The 20,616-nt window shown below is 35.3% G+C and overlaps 1 protein-coding gene across 2 annotated transcripts in view; it reads right to left on the minus strand.

Moving 5' to 3' along the window:
* Window positions 1-20,616, minus strand: part of POU6F2 (POU class 6 homeobox 2) — a 309,033-nt gene that overhangs the window by 240,658 nt on the left and 47,759 nt on the right. Inside the window, exons 1-2 of one of the 2 annotated variants that reach the window (XM_054274175.1) lie at window positions 11,480-11,491; window positions 8,168-8,339 (exon numbers count right to left, since the gene is read on the minus strand). In XM_054274175.1, coding sequence (XP_054130150.1) covers window positions 8,168-8,333 — 166 coding nt within the window. In that variant the 5' untranslated portion in view covers window positions 8,334-8,339; window positions 11,480-11,491. Of the gene's footprint in view, window positions 1-8,167; window positions 8,340-11,479; window positions 11,492-20,616 lie in introns of those variants that run through there. The other variant, XM_054274174.1, reaches the window with a different exon arrangement.

Genomic DNA, 20,616 nt, shown 5'->3' on the forward strand with positions numbered 1-20,616 from the left:
TCTCAAATGGTCACCAAATTTTACCACCACTATCTGAACTGAAAAGCACAAAGATGTTCCTAAAAGCCAGTATTTTAAAAGTGAGTGTTACTGCCATCCTGTAAACTCCATGCTAGTCTTGAAAGAAGGAATCTAATGATAAATAGCTGTAGAAAATGCAGTTCCTAACGCAAAAATCTTTATTACTTATTTGTGTAACATTCAAATCTTCAGTGTAAGGTGAAATTGTTTTAGGACTCTGAGTTGTTTTTTTTTTGCATTAAAATAATGAATGTCGTATTTCAGTCACACTAGCTGTTAATGTATATATACTGCATTTGTTATATATATATATATTACAAATATATATTTAACTTTTGTAATCCATTTCAAGTAGGGTGATTACTCTGTTTTGTGAAATGTAACATTTCCGTAAGAAAACATCAAACTGTCCAGAAATTAAAATGACGGTTTACCTTCCTGAAAAAAAGGACATTTGAGAAGAAAAAAAAAACTCCCACTTTCCTAATATTGTCTATTCTTTCTTGTGTATTTATATATTTCTTTATTTATATATTTCTTTCCTAATATTGTATATTCTTCTTTTTTTGTAATTTCTAAAATAAAACCAAAAATCCAAATTTCTTTTAGGCATAGACAAGTAGTAATTTAGTGTTTAAAAAACTTGCTTTGGAATAGAGGGGTGTGCATTGTTCATTGATTTGGTAGATGTAGATATCCCTGAAATCTAGAGAACAAACCCAATTTTAATCTCTCTGAAAACAGCACATTCTACCTAGCCAGACAGGATGAGGTACTATTCTTCTTCAGATTACATCTGCTTTCAAAATAAAAGGGCTTCTGAGAGCATCAAAGCAGTATCACAACATAAAGCAGGACATGTCACAATACAAATCTTTCTTTGTTTCATACTGATATTGATTTTGATTTTTAGATGGTGGAAAAAGAGAAAAGCAAGCTTTGTGGTTTAAAAATACCAAGATATTTACATGAAAAAATAATATTCCTGTTGAAACCTGCAAATTATGACACATTTAATTTTATACTGGTTTTGTCCCTGTTTAGCATTAATTTTCTCATTTTATCATTCAAATGTAGCTGCTACCTCTGAGTTTGTTAGAAATATTTTTGTAACTCACAAAATAATGTTATTTTGTAAGTACTATTGGTAGTACTAGTGGTAGTCATGTAAAAAGTCAGAAAACAAACCATTTGTGGAAGAAACCTTAATATAATGAATATGCAATTAAATCAAAGTATAAAAATCCAAAAAGCTGATGTTCCCATCCTTTGACCATCTCTCCCCCCAAAAAGGGACCACAGATGTTGGATCCAGCAGAAAAACAGTTTCACAAAGAAAAAGAATTAGAACAAAGAAGAACCTACAAATGACAAGGGAAAAAAAACCTAGGAAGACAACACAAGGAAAACCAAGTGCTACACAGGATATTAAAGAGAAAAATGATCCACAGGAGAATGGCAACTGTTACTATGAGCTTCCTACAGCTACCTCTGCCTTTAGATATTTTTAAAAAATTTATTAACCTGACAGCAGGAAACTTTATACAGATTGCCCTGACAGGGTGCCAGTTTGGTATAAGCACTTGCTGCCTCTTTGTTTAGCATAAGGAAATCCAGAGAGGTGTTAAGTGGAGCCATGTGTACATTTGGGCAAATCTAACTTTGCTGCCATCTGCCTCACCTGCACATTCCTACGGAGAACTTGATTAATCATGCAAAGTCCAATCGAAACATACCTTTATCCTTCCTTTTAACATTTGCTTCCTTTTTAAATGTGCAAGTGTCTGATCTATTATTAATCTCAAAACAGAAACTGGCAAGGATCTCAATCAAAGAATCTAACAGTTCTTTCACAAATTACCTGTTTATTGTCTAGTAGCCAGCACGTCCCCTTTGAAACAGCCAGCCATTTATGTTGCTTTTAAACAAGTTTGTTGCTATTTTTATAACTTCAGAGAGAAGAAAGATTAATTAAAAATTAACCTTTTGTCATTCAGTCATACCAGTTACATACTAGGATTTAATTGGCTTTTCCTTCCCTCTCTAATGTTAGTTGTTCTATGTATAAATACAGAAAATGAGACTTCAAGACTCATTAAAAAACGCATACACTTTAAAAAAAAAAACCACTATTAACTTAAACTTATTTGAGTATAAGTTTTTTCTTTGTTTTTTTATTTAAATGGTCTGTCTTTGTCACAATTCAGGGACAGCTACAAGTCTCCTCTTTATTTCCATACAAGCAGGGCGATTTATTAGTGGGGCTGCAATACCTGTCCTTCATCAGCCCAATATTGCTTTCATCAAAGGCTAAGTGACCAAAACTCTGGTCTCCCCAGAGCTGGAACATACGTGCTAGCACCAGTACCACCACAGCCTGAGCTACCTGCAATACCTCAGCACAGCAGGAAAGCTAAGCTGAGGATGGATTTTCTACCTTACCATTCCATCATGCCTTGTGTTTAAATAGTCATAACATCTGTTTTGGTTTTAATGGGCTTTTACTCCCCATTCACAAGTACATGTCCCACTGACAGAGTAAGAATTCTGCCAAGAAATCAGACAGCAGCATTATTCTGAGTAATTCAACTCCCTGTTTGCAAATACCTATTTAAAAATGCTCATATAAAATATATCCTTCAGAAATAACAATCAATCACATAGCCAAATCTCTGGGTTCTTTGAAAACTTACTCATTGTTTAAGCAAGACATCAATAAATTTTACAAAGTGAATTTGCAAGACTGTATAATGACTCAGTCCTGTAAACATGCCACCCATTAATGTTTCTCATTGACACAGTCTTTGTAATTAAACAGGGCTCCTAATCCACAGATTATTTGCTTTAAGGAAAGTATCACACATTCAAGCACTAACAGGATCAGTTCTATGGCATGGATAACTGATAGTGTCTTAGAACAAAGCACCCACGATGTGGAAATTAAGGAATAAAATTATGTGAAGAGAGAAGAATCTTTACATGCAGACCAAACATTTCTGAGGCCTCTAAAAGGAGGAAGGAATATAGGAAGAACCTCCCTATCAGAACAGAAATATTCACTAGCACTTTAAAATGCATCAAGAGCAACAAATACACATTGCCTTCTTCCACTGAAATTACCAAACCTTAGCAAAGTGTTCCTGATGGGCAGAGATCTTATAGGCCTTTAAAATTTGAGGATATAACCAAACCACTGAGAATCATCCTTAAATAGACTGATGAAAGGAAAGCTCATAGTCTGAAGGCCCCCACAGGCTAGATATACTGTTAAGGATGATAATGTCAGCTTCCTCACAGCAACCTGGCAATGACCTCTGCTCTGACCTGCAGAGACCACTGTCTCAAGAGGTAAAAGACAATTTAGTCCTTTATCCTTTGTAACTGAAATTATTCCAGTCCCATAAATTCTAATCAAAGCAACTCCAATTAAAAAAAAAAAATATAACATGTTTCTTTAAAGACTAGTACAAGGGATCTACGAGCAAAACATAATCAGCCAAAAACAATTTCTACCTTGTTTCTCGGCAGCATATACGTGTGTGGTTATATAGAAGGATGCACACAGTTCTGAAACACAGGTAACAATGTGGGAAAGGAAAATAAAATACCAAAGCCAATGCAGAGGTTTGAAAGTAAAAACTTGTTTTTTTAAATGCGTGCAGATTCATTTAACTCCCATATCCCCACTCCATATTTCAAGCATACACAGCATTATGAAAAGATCAAAAGCCCACTAATGAACCAAAGAAAACCACAGTCATCAGATCCAGCACAAGAAACTTAAGATTTCATTTCACTGGAACAAAACCTTGCCAGCAAAGGAAAAAAAACCCAAAGATTAGCAGTCAATTTTTTTATTTTCCGTCCTGAAATAATTAAATAGGAAACACTTCTGCTACAAAATTAGAGGCTTGGTATTGCCCTCGCTACGTACTTACAGCTTTATTTATTTTTTGATTCATAGAACTACAGACTGAATCTCAAAGAATAACTTTTTATCATACAGTAAAATTACCTTAATATGTGAGTGCATGCACTCCCAGCTTTTTTCCCCCGTCATCTAATTATGTCACAAATTGTCTTCAATTAAGCATTAATTAAGGACTAGATCTAACTCCAGGAAAGTCAGCCTCAGTCCACAGGGGGTTTTGATGCTTGGATCAGCCACTTCATTCCTGGGATTTTTTTACCCTACTGAGAATTTTATATACAACATACCCTTCGTGTCTATACCAACTTTTGAATCTCAACAATTTATCACACAGCTAAACATGATGGGTGCTTTTTTCCTTCTAAGATTTTTTTTTCAGAGCAATACTTCATAATTTATACTAGAATTGTTTGAAAATACAGTAAAAAATGACAAGTGGGATTAGTTAAGTTACTATCAAATACCAATATGTGTATTCAAGTGAAATTGCTACTTAACATTAAGAAAAGCTTTCTCTGGGAAGACTGGTGGCATTTGGCCTGGGCTAGTATTTTGAAGGATATTGCAGAGTAAGGCAAGTTGATCTGAAAATGACACTGCCAGAAAAGTCAAGAGTCTTACTCAATTTCTATGTTACTTAATTAGATTCTATGGTTAAAATAGCAGCTATTACTTCACAAATATTTTTAAAATAAATAGCTCACCACAATATCTCTTACAAAGCAACTTCAGAATCTCATACTGGGATTTCTGGAACAAAAACTGTAACTGTGCTAACCTACATTTCAAAACTGTATTTTTGAGGTAATGAGTTTCAGGACAAATTCCTTTACCAACATTTTGCACCTAATTTTTGATGACTTTCTCTACTTTTTTCTGGTTTCAGTATCAAAAGTCTTTAGCATGAAGTACGCAAATTGAAAAGAGTCCACTGCTATAAACGCACAAGTAGAGGATTACAGACTCCTGGACGACAGGACAGCATTTTCTTTCAAAGAGAAACAAATTCTAAAAATGAAAAAAAAGAAAAAAAATCACCACCACCAGGAGAAAACAAGCCAGCAAACAACAGCAACCCCTCTAATCACAGCAACTCCTGTCCTCACCCACAGGGAACAGCTGCAACACAGTGGCAAAGTGCATCTTCCCAGACACCTGTACACCAATTTCAGGTGGAAGCTATTTCAAGTTGTCAGGAACTTTTACTTAATGCTGGTATTTCTGAGACTTAGAATGCTGCAGCATTCATCCACTTTGTTACTGATAGCAAAGCAACAATAAGAGAAAAAAAAGTTTAGTGCCTCTCTTAAAAAATAAATACAATTAGCTGTGCTCCTGCCCTTTCCTCACTGGCCGCAGGGACTGTTACTGGAAAGGTACCATTTTGACTGGTAACAAATACCCACTGTTTCCATGGCATGCAGTGAAATACCAGAACAAGGAAATTTGAGAAGAAGCAGGTAAATTTTAGGAAAAGGTAAAGGTGAGAAAGGCAGGCCTTTGGAGAAATAAACTTTTCCATCAAGAGAAGCAGAATGTGTCTGGTTAAAGAAAAGAAAGCTCTTCGCATCTCATCGTTCAAGTCTGTTCATCTATATGAAAATAGGACGCATGAAATATTGCTAACATCAACAAAACACACAAATACTGGTCATTCGTTCCAACTAAACTAGTACATGCTTTTCACAAATCCTTAAAAAAAATGAAAAGCAGCAGTGTAGAAAAACTTTGTTCTCTGGGGACCTGTCTCCTCTTGACTTTCTAAAATGCTCCTCCCTCACCTGCTTAAGAGATTTGGGGAAAATTTTCATACAACATGTATTAATTGTTATATTTTAAAAAGATATTTATTATCACCCAATGCATGAAAAGGGGTTGAAGGAGAAAGTTGTCATTCTCTATGCCAACACCTGTCAATGTGTTTACAATAATTTAACTTCAGACACTGCAAAGAAAAGTACAAAGTATGCATTCCTAACATGCTATTCATAGCATTAAACAAAGAAAAAACTATAGGGTGGTGATGTTCCATATTTATGTATCAGAGCTTTAACACAACTGCACTTGATAATTTTTACTGTTTACTGCAAATCTATCTTAAGGGATGCACTGTGATATAACATCTAATCATCTTTATTTTACATTGTCTCAATTTGATCCTCAAAGGTATCAAAATTCCCCCACTATATTTTTTTTTGTTAATAAAGTTACTAAAATTAATTGACAAATACTGTTCCTAATAGATCTGTAGCATCTGTCATAATTCTAGCAAAACCTCAATAAATGGTTAAGAAGTTCATACCGAAGCAGCTGGACTGTTTCACCTACTTTTGTTTACTTGGGGACATCTTTTTAGCAGTATAAGGATCAGACTAGCAAACATCTTACACTCACCAATAGAAAAAGCACAATATATGAATTTTTAGCTTTTTCACTTGTGCTTTTAGTGAGATAAATTATATTTTCAGCCCAGAAAGGAGCAAGATATGGTTACACATCATTTCTATATCACACACGACAACTCTAATGAAAGTGTCTGTGTATATTTCACTACCACTGTAGAACATCCAAATGACAAGAGCTCAAAAAATATCCTGCCTTTTATTAGAATACTTGCCTGATCGAAAAACAAACAGACATTTCACTATCCTGAAATTAAAAGCTCATTTTTTGCTTTCTATATGCCTGGCTGTATTTAATAGAGGGAGCCTAAACATTTGAGCAAATAAAACATATAAACACAGCTGAAGATATTTATATTACTCTAGATAGCCTTTTGAATTTTATACATTATAATTCTTTCCTGGATAAAATGGGCAAAAATAATGATTATATGCTTTTTGAACATTCAAACTGTTAATGGAAATTATGTTTTCCATGGAAACAAAGATTACTAAGAGGGTGCTTAAAAATGGATGTGATATTCAGTAACAGTCATTACTACAATCCAGAAATTAAATTTTAGGGGGTGTTTAATTATTATTTTTCCTGCATCTGTAGTGAAGTTATTTATTGAAACATTCTGTGCTGTATGTTTCAGTAATGTGTAAAGAATATTACAATATACAATTGCACGTGTTCTTTTGTTTTTAAAAAATCTTGCAGCTCTTATTGTAGGTAAAATACTGAAATCTGAACACTGCTACAGATTTCCTTACAGATTATGAAATCAAAAGTTGAATCTTAGAAAATGGGCTCTCACCCCCTCTCCCTTAGAGCTGCATTCCCTTTAAGCAAGACCTTTTTCCTTTTGACTTACACCGATAGAATAATAAAAAATAAGTAAGTGCTCCGTTTTATTAAGGTTTGTCTCAGGTCACAAATAGAAATAATTAAAAGGGACTTCTTCAGGAGTGTAGTCCTTCTAAACCCCAAATGTCACAATGTAGCATACAGTGCTGCTACAGCTCAGACACCTATCAACATCTATCACTCAAGCACGCGCCTCAACAGCTCTGCTCCCTTTTCTGATTAGAGATCAGAGTTGCTTGAGTTGGCTTACAGGGTGTCATCCGTTTGAATGACAGATGTCTGTGTTGGAGTGCCACTCTCACTGCTTTTGTTTTGATTGTGAAATGTTACACTTATCTGGCACAATTTAGACTATTCCAAAATGAATAAAAAATCAAAAGGAAATCTCTCTTTCCACAGGCTTGAGGAGGAATATTTAATTTCTAATTTAAATTCCAAAAACATTAGCTGCACGTGCAATACGCTTGCTAGGCTTTGTTTACGCAGTATGAAGTGTTTTCTACAAGAATCTTTCAGTTCTCTTCAGTCAGATTTATTTTTACCATTAAAAAATTTCAACTTTTCAGTTTAATCAAGCCTCGGAAAAAGCCGGTAGCATGTGCAACACACCAGCACCTACCACAATAATTGTTAAAGTACTCCAAGAAAATGATACACACACACACACACACTCAGACACAATTTTATGTTAGAGTCCATGGTTCAAAATATTCATAAAACATCTGCAACTTGCAATAAATACGTCCATTGTTAACGAAAGTTTTCAGGACTGATGCTGTCATTCTGGTAACCAGTTGCAATAGGAGCAGAGGACTCTGTGCCTGCATGCTCCAAGCTACTCTTTCCTACTTACAAGAAAATTGAGCGAAGAAAAAAAAAAAAAAAAAAAAAAAAAAGAACAGGGGAAGATTGCTCTTCCGGACAACATGGTAGCAGTGAAATGAAATACCTAGACAGACTTACCGAAGAGCTTGCTGGGAGTGTCCTCGCTGTCATTTGATTCCACAGGCGCAAGCAAGGGCTCATTCAGCTCGTTGTCTGAAGTAGCTGCCTTGTCCTCACCTCTCAACTCTGCATTCATTTCACTCCGCAGTGACAGCAAGGGCTTACTGACTTGTCCAGCTATCATTGGATCCTAGGATGGGGGAAAAAAAGAGTGAGGGGGGAAAAAAAAGTGGCAGCTTTGGTGTGCGTATACTCTCTCTTCCACTCCCTCTCTCTCTCACACACACACACATACACACACACTCTCTCTCTCTCTCTCTTATCTCTGGCTGCTCCTGCTGTTATTGCTGGCTGCAGTCAAGTGAAGAGCTATTACAGATCCAATGAGTTTTCCATTACTCCCCACCCTATTAAAGCTCAACTAGCATGTGAGAGATTCAGGATGCTTTGGAGAAAAACTTCTATGAAAGCAACATAACCAACACAGCTTTAATTGTGGGATGTGCTTTTTTGTGTGTGTATGTTTTTACACCTCACCCTGCCCTTAGCATAGTAAGAGAAGAAATTCCTATATGCTCCGATACCACAGAAGAGGAGCCCCCTGTGAGTGCTCCATAGTGATTTAAAGAGGCATCCTCAGCTGTATAACATTAACAAAATCAAATGCACAGTTTCTAGCATTACAGCATTTCTATGAAAATACACAGCATCAAATAGCCATTTCATTACATACTTTTAAAAGAGATACAATTTTCTTCTAACTCTTCCTGTCACTGGGATACTATGCTCCAAAAGTCCGTAAAGACACAAACACTGATGTTTCTTTTGAAAATAAAAACCACAGAAAACATTTTCTAGAAGATAAAATTAGGGAAGATACTTACACATACAGTTTGCAATTATTCTTGTGTTTGCACCATTATATGCCCCATACAACATTACACATATGTACACATCTAATTTTTTTCTTGATGATCAGAATCTGTTTTATCTTCTGCTCATTGAGGATATTTGGGGGTCAGGTATTATTTCCAAGCACACTCAGTTATTCCATTTGCAAAATAATAAGCATAATATCATGACAGCGCAGAAACCAGAGTAAAAAACACTAAGAAAGAGAAAAAGAGCAAGTGACCTTGTTGATCTCTCTAGCAGCTATTTATTGCAAAGTTCATGCCTAAATGGTTCTTATGCAGAGAACAGGTGACCAGCGAGCAAGTAGGTTGGCTAGCATGTTCCCTCTGTCCCGTCCTCACATTGGTCGATGTTTGCCTGTGGGTTTTTTAATGTATTCATGTCTGAAAAGTGAATTTGATATGACACATGATAATCTATGAAAATGTTAATCAATACAAATAGTTTAAGCTGTCATCAAATGCTCTTCTTTAGTCAATACTCATACTGCCGAAAACAATGTCACTGTCACCAGGGCTCAATTTGCACAGCACTTAAATATTGGACTCTGTGCATCAATGCACTCCTCTTCAAATACTGTAGGTAAACACATTTTCTCCCTATTTAAGGCTGAAGCACTCAGCACGCATTTAGTTGAGCCGAATCCTCCCTTTTGAATACCTTGATAGGTCCACTGGAGGGCAAAATTAATACTTAATTGAATCTCACAGTCATCAAAATAATCAATACTTTTTTATTATTTATTCTTTACAGTCTGTTGACTGTTTCAAACCTCTGAGGGAATGGTGGAAAGGATTCATGGCTTTGAAACACTGTCATTTAACAAGGTAATTTTCAGTGGGGCATTAGGGGTTGTGAAACATATAATAAAACAAAAATGGAGGCTTATAATAGGAAGAAAGAAAAGAATTATATTTCTGCCATCTAACAAAACAGGATAAATAAAAAAAGCAAGTGCAAGCAGGAGAGGGAGAAAGGAGGGGGAGAGGGAAAGAAAGACTGGCTTTTGAAGGGTTTTATCATATCAAGAGCAGAGCTGAGCTTTCATAATGCTGACATTTCTCATTCTGACAATCCTAAACAAGTGGAAAGGATGAGATCGCAGATATCATCTTTCATCACATTCCCCAGCTTAAGAACCAACATGACAGCTTCTCTTCCCTTTACACTGTTAATTACTAAATAAAATACTGCTCTCTGTCAGCATTAGATTATTGCAGATAGCAACCACAAACATTACTCCATTGTTTTGTTTTTGCCTTTTTTTATACCAGTGATACCTACCTTGAACTCTTCAGAAAATAAATTAGGCTTGTGTCTACATATTGTAAATACATGAAACATAATCAATTTAATCAATTTGGTCAATCCATGTTATTGTCAGGCTAAATTGCTGGCAATTTATTAACATTTCATTTACTGTATTTATTAGGCAGCAACAACCTGAACATTTCTTAGATGTTTCTGGAGAGGAAACAAAAACCAACAGATTTCTTTTGCAGGCACTGTAAAAAACTCAGAGTTGCTTTGCCTCATACTCATAGTGTACTATGGACAGTCATTTACTGAGGCAAAAAATTTGTTTGCTTTCAAATACTAAATAATGTATTTTAGCGGGTTTTGCAGCTAAAGGTCATTGTGAACACAAACAGCATTGTTTCAGTCTGTGCTGCTTCTCTCAGTTTCAGCTACTCAAAACTAACATCAAGATTAGTTTCTAACATCCATAACAAACGTGAATCAGGACAAAATTTGACCTTTTTCATCAAAATTTGGGGAGGAAACTATTCATGTCCACAGGGAAAAACTCCTGATCTGAGGACTAACAGCAATTTAATGGATTTAACGGAATCTGTAGGATTCCAGATTAAGTCTAAGTTGCCAGATTCTGAAATTGAATGTATGAAAAACGGGAGGAAAAATAATGTGGGAAGTGTGACAGTGCTAGGAGAAACCTCAGCCCTTCAATGACAGCGAATTCACAGCAACTTCAACAGAGCCAGGATTTTATTTGTTGTGTATATCAATAATTCGGCCTCATCTGGAGTACTTTGTTCATTTCTGGTCAGCCCATCTAAGAAATATATATCAGAAAAATGTGTAGTAAAAATGATAAACTGATTGAAAGAACTGGAAGTGCTTACAGAAAAGTGTGACTAAGAATGAGCATGATCAAAGGATACAAGAAAATAAACAGCAGAGAGAAAATGTAGATCAGAAGCGATTCACCCTAACTCATCTGAGGAGAAAAGGTGTCTCCACTGAAATGGGAAAAAGTCATAAATCTAATAATAATAAATTATATTTTTCCAAACAGTGGGTGGTGGAAAATCTGTTGAACTCATTGCTGCAAGGTATCACTGAGACCTGCACAGCAGTAAACATCAACATAGTCACTCACATGGCTGGGCATACTCTTAGCAGTGAATTTAAAACAGCTTTGCAAACACACAGGCAAGGACTATAAAAAGTGAATTATCATAAACTGCTGCCCCCTCCCTTGGGCAGCACAAGGACCTGTAGTTAGCCCCCAGCGTGTCTCTCTCTGCCAGGTGGGAAATGAACAACAACTTTCTCTATAAGCAGACAGATTAGATGCTCTCCAAATTTCTAGTCTACAAGAAGACTAAATAAATCATTTAAACGATGACTTAAGGAAAGGTAGGTTTCCTTGAAAAAACATACTAGAAATTGGACATTTTTAAACTTCAGGTTATGTCCAGGCCTTCAATTGCTTTCTGTGCTTAAAAACATTCTGTTCTGCAGTGAATTATGCATGATTAAAGACTATTGTTTTTGCAAAACACATAATAAATTGTAATTCTAGTGCACAGCAAGTGGCCTAGTCTGCAAAATCCCTTGGTGATCAAAGGGGTTTTTCCTGTATTTCCTAATGGCCTCCCTAAAAAAATATCTGGAGTAGTTGCTATGACAGCTGCAGGCCCAGAAGCCCTCTCCTCTTCTTTTGCTCACCTACAAATCCATCCCAGAGAGGGCCCACAACACTGGAGGGGATGAATTGAGGCAAGGAATTGTGTATGCATCTTTAGTAGCTAATACTGTCAGGACCTGTTCTTCTGCACTGGATGTCTGTGGGCCTGACACTCAGCATTTGCTTTTTGGAAGGTGCTATAGGTCAGATTGCACTTTGCACTGTAACACAGGCTCTTCTGTTCGCTGACAGCCACACAAAAGTTTCAGCTTTTCATATGCAAAACTGAAAAGTCTAAGAATGCTTAAAACCAGCAAGATGAACTTTGTCAAAAGGGTTTATATGCTTTAACTAAGAGGCAAAGGCACATAATGCTTCAGAATTTCAGGGTTCAAGTTTTGAGAGGACTAAGGAATCCCAATCCTCTTATTCAAAAGATAACTGTATACACCACACATGTAGTGACAAATTATACACACATCCCTTGCAGATACTCATATAACTTGTCATCTATTTCTTGTCCAACCAGCACTAGTACTTCCAGACTTGCCTGTTTCCTATGAGATCTCCCTGACAGCTTTGTGCTGCAAGTGGTCCTCCCTGCTGCGTGTCTCCCTTAAGGGGTGGCTTATACCTGCTGTAATTTAGTTACAGTGTCTGCTACACCACTTTTCTGCTCTGCCACTCCCTGACGGTTTAAACTGGCTGTTGGGCTTAATTTAACAGTAAAAATCCTGTGAATTTGCAAATGCAAATTACCGTTCTGGTAACACACTCTCTTCTAAAAGCTAAAACCTTTATTTTTTCTTATCTAAAGGACTGTACAAAGTACAGGACAACATTTTATCACTGTGTTAAAAGCTTTGCCTTTGCACTTTAAGGGTAAAGGTGCAGTTTCTAAGCAAAACTATTTAATAATCAAAGACGGCTTTTAAAAGAAACTGTATAGGGTTTGTGTCAAACATGCCCTAGGCAGAAGTCTAAAAATGAATTACTTTCTTCCTTAATGTAGGACTTGGGTGATAATAGAGCTTCATAAAGGCGTCATGTACTGATTTAGCCAGTGGTCTAAATTTTGTACTTACTGCACCATAAACATTGTTGCTCTGAATGTAATTACTTTCTAAATTCTAGTTCAGAGAAAAAGTAAGATCCTTTGTTTTGCTTTTTATTTTGCCCTTAGTTTGAAGTTAATTTGCACAGACTCTTTTCCGCCCTACCGTAGAAGTATTAGAAATCAATTTTCTGCTTTTCTTCAAAACATGAAAAAAATCCTGCCCAAACCCCCACCCCCAATCGTGATATTGCACGGACTTCAGTTTGGGACATACACAATGAATTTGTTTGAGAGCAAACACAAAAATTCTACTAATAAACATAAAATTTACACTTTGTAATTACTTATTATTCCAATGACTGCTCTAAAAATTTATTCAAATTATAGCTTTTAATTTTTTTTAATCAAGATAGTGCACAATTACAAACTTGGATAAAGCTCTTCTAAGATGTACCTTAGCTTAGTTTTTGTGTGAGGAATACATTAACAAGACTCTACTGGAAAAGGATTGGATTTCTTTTTTTTTTGTAAATGCCAGTGAAATTTAGGATTACCTTCTCCCTTGGTCTTCTTATGAAAAAGTTTTCTTCCTTCATCTTATTGCTTCTAGAGGTATTAATTTTTTTCCATAAATAAAGGTCTCTTACAGACAACCTTCTTTGAGTCTTTCTTCTTTTAACATTGTTGTATCTGCTGTCACTAATGTGCTGATATTTCCATCCCAAGCTATCCACAGACTGGTTTATGCAAACTACTTTGAATCAACCTTTTGTCCCCTGCTAGCCTCTGACCATTTCTACCTGCTGGCTCTTATTTCCCTGGAAAAGTTTCAGGGAAAAAACTCATTTTCTTCACAGCCACCTCGACCACCACCTTTAGATGGATGTTTATAAGCAAAACAAACAAGCTGATACATGATCATTGATCTCTCATCACTACTTTGATCTTGAGCCTCTATTTATGTATGTATGTTTCTTACCTATATTATTCATATTCAGCTTACTAAAATCTTCTGTGTTACCTCTCCTTTCTCTTACAACAAAAAAACTGATATGTCATCAGCTCATCTCACTCAATATGAATATTGTCCCCCCAAACAGTCTCTGGGGTTTTTTCCAGCTAGAATTGTATTTATTCCCCTCATTAAATTCTCTGTAGCAGAAAAAGAAAGTTCTTCTTTTCTCCCTTTTCTCAATACTAGTGTGGCTTTGGACATTTTGGTTTTCCAGTGGTATTCATTTTCACATGTTCATAATATAACTAATCAACAAATCAGTACTTAGTTATACACATTTTATTAATAAAACTGAACTATAAAAATTTAATTTGGAAAGTCAGAAAAACTATCACTGCCCATGGTACTTTCTTTCATAGAGATATTCTTCTCATGTTAAGCAGAAACTTTAGGACTGTCTCCTTCATTTATTTACTTAATTTTAAGTTCTTATGAAATTGAAATGGTTCCTGCTAATTAGAATAACACATATGTGACTGAAAACACAAGATTTACAGAAACTTACAAAGCTTTTAATTGTAGCTTCATGAATCTTAAAATAGAATTATTTTTATTTCTTTTTTAGATTAAATTTTAAGTGGCAATGTCCCTTGATTTGCTGTGCCTTGAGACTGAGGTACTACAATGTGTTTTCAAATCATACCAAAAAAATCCCTCATTAAACTTTTTTTCCCCTATTTCACTATTTTCCCTAATGATACTATTGCCCATATTCTTACACCTATTAAGATCAAGATGAAAGGTTCACAAGAGAATTTCAATTTGCTAATCAGGCTAGCTAGAGGCTGCAGGGAATAGGCACACAGAAGCCGCCTCATAGTAAATAGCTAGATGAATATTTATTTTACAATCACTTTGGTTTATTGCTCTAAATGTACCCCAGCAATCATGCTACAATCTCCAAAAAAGGAAAGAAAGGCAAAGAATGTTTGTTTCACCATCAAAAAAGTAAGGAACAATAATTAATTGTAGGAGACATCTGCACCTCTGGTCCAGAAAAGCCATTTCTTGATCCTGCTGGCAAAGAAATGTGCACTAATGAATCCATACCTTGTGTTTTTCCTGAGACACATGACACTTAGGGATCACTAATGCCAGAGTACACACAGCACAGAAGCTTTACTCTAAATGTTGCTTTAAAGTCTTAAAAGTGGACCTTAATGCTTCTGATACAATTATTAGTCTGATTTAAGGATCATAGTGCTCTTCTTGTTACAAGAGCTCTTGTTTATAATTTTGTACCAGTGTGCAGCTATTAAAAACTTTCCTCTATTAATTAGATAACAAGAGTTTTAATTTTGGCCTTGGTCTAATTATAATGATTCCACATTTAAATTACATACTGCCTTACTGGAAAGGAGCTTGTCTATCTGTGGACATGTAGGAAAAGTTTGTATGCATACACAGGTCAAGAGACAAGAGAAGCTACTGTTCTGGGAAGCTACCACACTCCTCAGAACACGTGATAGACAATAGCACACAGTCACTAGTAGAAATAACAAGTCCTGAGAGTGGTGAGAGAAATCAGCCTTCTTCTAGTTAAAGATTCTTGGAGTTGCACAAAACCTGACCCATTTTTTGAAAGCAGACAATCAGGCCCTAGAGATCAGGGTAGGGCAAAGGCAAAACAAGCAATTTTGACTGGGAACAACATGGTGGGGTAAGACTTCAAGAGATTTTTCCCACTCATTTAATAGAATCATTTAGGTTGGAAAGGACCTTTAAAATCATCAGACCAAGAGATTTTTTTACTCTTCTTTTATCTGGTTTTCTGAAAGAATGAGATGCTGTAGGAGAACAATTAAATCTCAAATTAGAGGATGGTCCTATCAGGAGCAAGACTTTGGCTCTTTCATGTGAGTAATGGATGATTCCCAATGCTCTGTCAATTCTACTCTGAAGGAGCCATGTCGAGCACAAGAAAACATCCAGAAAATTTCAAGCCTGAAAGAATAACTAAAATTTTTATACTGTGTGGCCAACTTACCAGAAGACTTGGAAAAAATTTAGTATGAAGAGGAAAGCATTATCTTCCATTAAAAAAAAACAACCAGGCAAAACAAAACAAAAAATTCTATAAAGGTATTCATTCATTGCTCTTATGGAAAAAATAGCATTCTACCCTAGTGTAATACATTAGGTGTCTAACTGATCCCTGCTATAAAAAAAAACCCAACCTTTTTGTTCACCCTGAAAATTATTTCATGTGGTGGTGTTTTAGTCTCCACTGACTACATGAGAAGACATGAACCTGTATACCAAATTATAAGTGCTCTTTCATAAGCTTGCCAGTTTTATAATTTGTCTTTTTTCTTGTTTAATATTTGCTCAGTTTCTATTTTGAATAACCCGTAAAAACAAGGCCTCTCTTTCCAGATGATAATGCTACATGTATTAAAAGATCTTTCTAGAACCTACAGTATGCTCTTATCATCATAATCCTTCTGCTCTCCATGAGAAGAAGAGGCCATAATCTCTTTGAAATTAAGAAACACAATAAAATACTCCATGGCATACTTGAGTTAGTCTTTCCAAGGTGTAAAATTTCTTACTAGGATTTCTACCAAAATTAGTCAAATGATAATAGGTTGGCCTAACCAGAAATTTAGATATGGTATTATATGCAGTTTGTCTATATTTTCATTTTTCAGGCTTTGTCAACCATGCACGTGCTAGAAATTAGTTTGGGTGAAAAAAATCAAAGCCAAAATTCAGCTAAAATTGCTTTCTTTTAAAAATCAGCACATCCAGAACCACATCAAAACCAAACTTACAATAGGTTTTGAATGTTAATCGGGTATGAGAGAGAAACTTGTCCAGGCTGCATAGAAGGGACTCAGAGTGATTAAAAGAAGCTCTCCTCTTAGTTAAACAAAAACTTAATTTTACATAACATGTCAGGATTTTCATGATGTAAAACAAAGAAACTATGAACTTGAATTTTTGACGATCAGAGCACAGGTTAAACAGTAACCCAGCTCAGTGGTTAATTCAATTACTTGCATTTGGTCTAGGAAGACACAAATCAAGATTCATCTATAGTCAGCCCTGGACTTGGCTACATGAGGAAAGTGACTTCCTATTTCAGTATGGATCTCTTCCTTAGCTCTCACCAGAAATTCTATCAAACATCCACAATGTAACACCTTCAAAAGAAACTCTGTTGAAATGGGTACAAATCCCTTATAGCGCAATGAAGCAACATTTTCTAGTGAGAACTTTTTCCTGAAGATTTTTAAAGTAATATTACTTTAGCTCCAGTTTCATCCAGGTTTTTAATTGAATGCTACTTTTTAAATGGTTATAATTTATGATACAATACATGGTAATAACTTAGACCAGTTTGTAAGTTCAGTATCTATTTTTTGCAAATATTTTAAAATCCTTTACAAATACAGTTAAAACACTGAAACAAATCATATGAAGCAAATTGTGATTTCACCAGAATATCACAATCAAAAATTGATGAAAATTCTTCAATCCAAAATTGTTCCTTTTTATCTTGAAGCAAGTCTGTTTTAACTTTTACTTGCTAAACAAGAGCAATATCTTCCCAAATCTGAATCCAAACTTAGCATAGCTCAACCTGAATTATATATATTATGTGTTAATAAGTTAGTCTGCTCTTCATGGAGTATTTCATAATACAGCACATTTGAATTTCAGTGACAAGTATGGGAAATTATTTCTTTTCTGGCATTTCTACTCATATCATACTTTCTAGAGGTGGAGCTGCAGATTTTCTTTTATCTACTCCAAGCATAGAATAGAAAAGCAATGATGCCCATCTTTTGAAGAAATGGAAAGCCTCTCCTGATCTGAGGCTCACAGACTAAAATGTTATTTTCTCGTTTCCAGATGCTAGAAAATGCACTGCAGCTTCCAGGTTAGGAGGAAGAATCCCAAATAGTTTTCCTATCATTCTTCTATGTTGAAATAATATGACAACAAAACCTGCTGCTACAGCTGCTAAACATACTTAATGATGCCACAAATACTGCAGATCAATAATGCAATGCTTTTTATATTTCCCAAGCCCTTCTCATTGATGAATGAGTGCAATTGTTTTTTTAATCATTAAAAAGATCTTCAGGGTTGCTTTTGTTTATACCAGGTCTTCATCAACACCTGGGTACCATACATTTCTTTTCATATTTTAGACCACAACATATTAATTTCTAATTAAATTTATTACTAATTTAACATGCCTTCAACTATCACACAGCTTCATATTTCTAATGTAATTTGCATAAGGACTTAAAGAACTTGAAGCCCAAAGGATGCTTCACCTTTTTATCACTGGTCTTAATCCCCTGGAAGTTGCAGGTATACTTATACACCCTCCAAGGTAGGGAGTGTCACCTAAGGTAGGAAGGATGTGTCACACACCACACACAGAAACATTATTATGTGTGGGACATATGGGAGGATCTCTCCAACACAAAGCAGTTTTTCTGTTTAATGCTTTACAACAGGAAAACAGCAGAATATTTACCAATCATTTTAGCTGCAACTACGGTAACCGGATTATCAATAAACAATGAATGAAGCATTTCCCAGATCTGCTGATATTTTCTCACATGAACAGTCCTGTTCTTTATTAGATACTGTCTGGCTGGGGGAATTTTTGGCGGGTTTGTTGCTCTTTTAACAAAAAAAAAATTGCCATACAGTAATTTGCCATTGGCTCCCTATTGTTTTGTGAGGAAACTCCTTTGAAACAAACAATATTCTAAGGAAGAAAAGATCAGATCAGAGAGTAAATCAAAACATGCAACTATAGCAACACATTGCTGCTAACACCTGGGTTTTGCAAACTGGCCAACATCACTGGGCTGCTCAGTTTCGCTCTAAAAGAGTAACCATCACTGCTCTGCTCAGAGAACAGTCACAAGTGCTGTTGATTTCCTTCTGTTTTAACAGGAGAAAAATATTTCCAAAGATCCCATTATTGTTTATGACATGTATGTCTAATGTATCAATACCTATGCATGTAAATATTACATATATTAAAAAGCTTTTAACAGGCCTGATTCCTTCCCAGTTAAGCACTTTGAACTGCTGCCACCTGCTTCAACAGGGACAAGCACATACTTAATTCTCCTAGTGAAAAATCACTGAGATCTATTTAAGGGCACTGATTTTCTTGTCATTGAAATCCATAACAAGATATTAATAGGTATCCCTAAATGTAGTTTAGTTATTTAAAAAAAAATAGGAAAACATAATCTCATAATACTATTTGTCTCAAATTACTTTTTAACCTACTTTTTAACCTGTTACAAACTTTATGTTTTTTTAAAAACAACTAATAAATATCATTTTTGAAAACAAAAGTTTCCTTAAATTATTATTTAAAAACATGGCATAATTTGCACTTTTTTTTCCCTTTTGTTTATATGCATAACCCATGCACAAATATGCAGATCATTACTATAACTGCTTTGGTAACATTAGCATCCCAAAAATGAATGTTAATAAGCCATTAATAACTTCAGAGTGATTAAAAATATAAAAATAGAGCAATAAAATGCAGAATATGAGTTTTGATCACAATCTCACAATTTTTGTTCATTATGAACTATTTTCATGTGTCAGTCCAAATGGAAATTGATACTGTGTGTTTGGAATTTCTATTTGGAGAAAGTATCTTTGCTTTATACTTAAAGGAAAAGTTAATTCCTATGTCCATATTTATCATTAGTTTTCTGAACCTAGAGACTACATGTATTTGTAGTTTGCAATATGCAAAACCAAAGAGCCATTTGGGATTCCTGCAGCAAGCCTGAGTGTACTAGCACAGCTGCAAGATCATTCAGTCTTCAAACCACCTTTGACCTTTCTGTTAGTCCTCTTATAACAAAAAATAGTCTCTCCTTTGTGGGAGAGGAAGTTTGCCATGGGATGCTTACAATAGGAGGGCTGGCCTCTTGGAGGCTCAGTTTTGCCACTGAAGCATTGCCAGGGAAGTCACCTAATCCCTATAGATTTTTTAACCAATTTGCAAAGGAGAGAGCAGGGAAAGGGTGTCTATTTGGACTTTAAAGCCTTTCTGTAAAAATTCGCATAAATAATCTACCCTATCCCCACAGAATCTTTACTGAATTCTTTCTTGCTCTATGTTTTTCTGTTGTTTAATAATATCTAACTTAGTTTCATTAAAACTAACTTTCCTCAAACTACACTCATAAACTTTTAATTATATTTACTGCTAGGACAATTTTCAGTATATTTAAGTGGACCATTAATAATTGCATCAATTTGTTCCTTTTGTTAACCTATTCCTTTAGTGATTTGCCTGCTTTCAATACCTACAGATATCCATTTTCTAATGTGTTGAAGAAATAATCTAGCAATACAAACTTAACCAATTTATTCCTTACATCAAGGAAAATCCATCTCTCATTTCTTAACCTGATGGCACTTCTGATACATTTCACAGAGCTGCTGCAGCTCTTGATTGTACCTGTCAAGCTCAACACTGATACAACTTCAAAGGGTCTTCTAGGAGTAAAAGATCTCCTTGCTCTCTTGGTACTCAGACTGCT

Source organism: Melozone crissalis, unplaced genomic scaffold, assembly GCF_028551555.1.
Source record: "Melozone crissalis strain CALT ecotype California unplaced genomic scaffold, PUWL_Pcris_2 ptg000016l_1, whole genome shotgun sequence".
In the NCBI taxonomy this organism is placed as follows: Eukaryota; Metazoa; Chordata; class Aves; order Passeriformes; family Passerellidae; genus Melozone; species Melozone crissalis.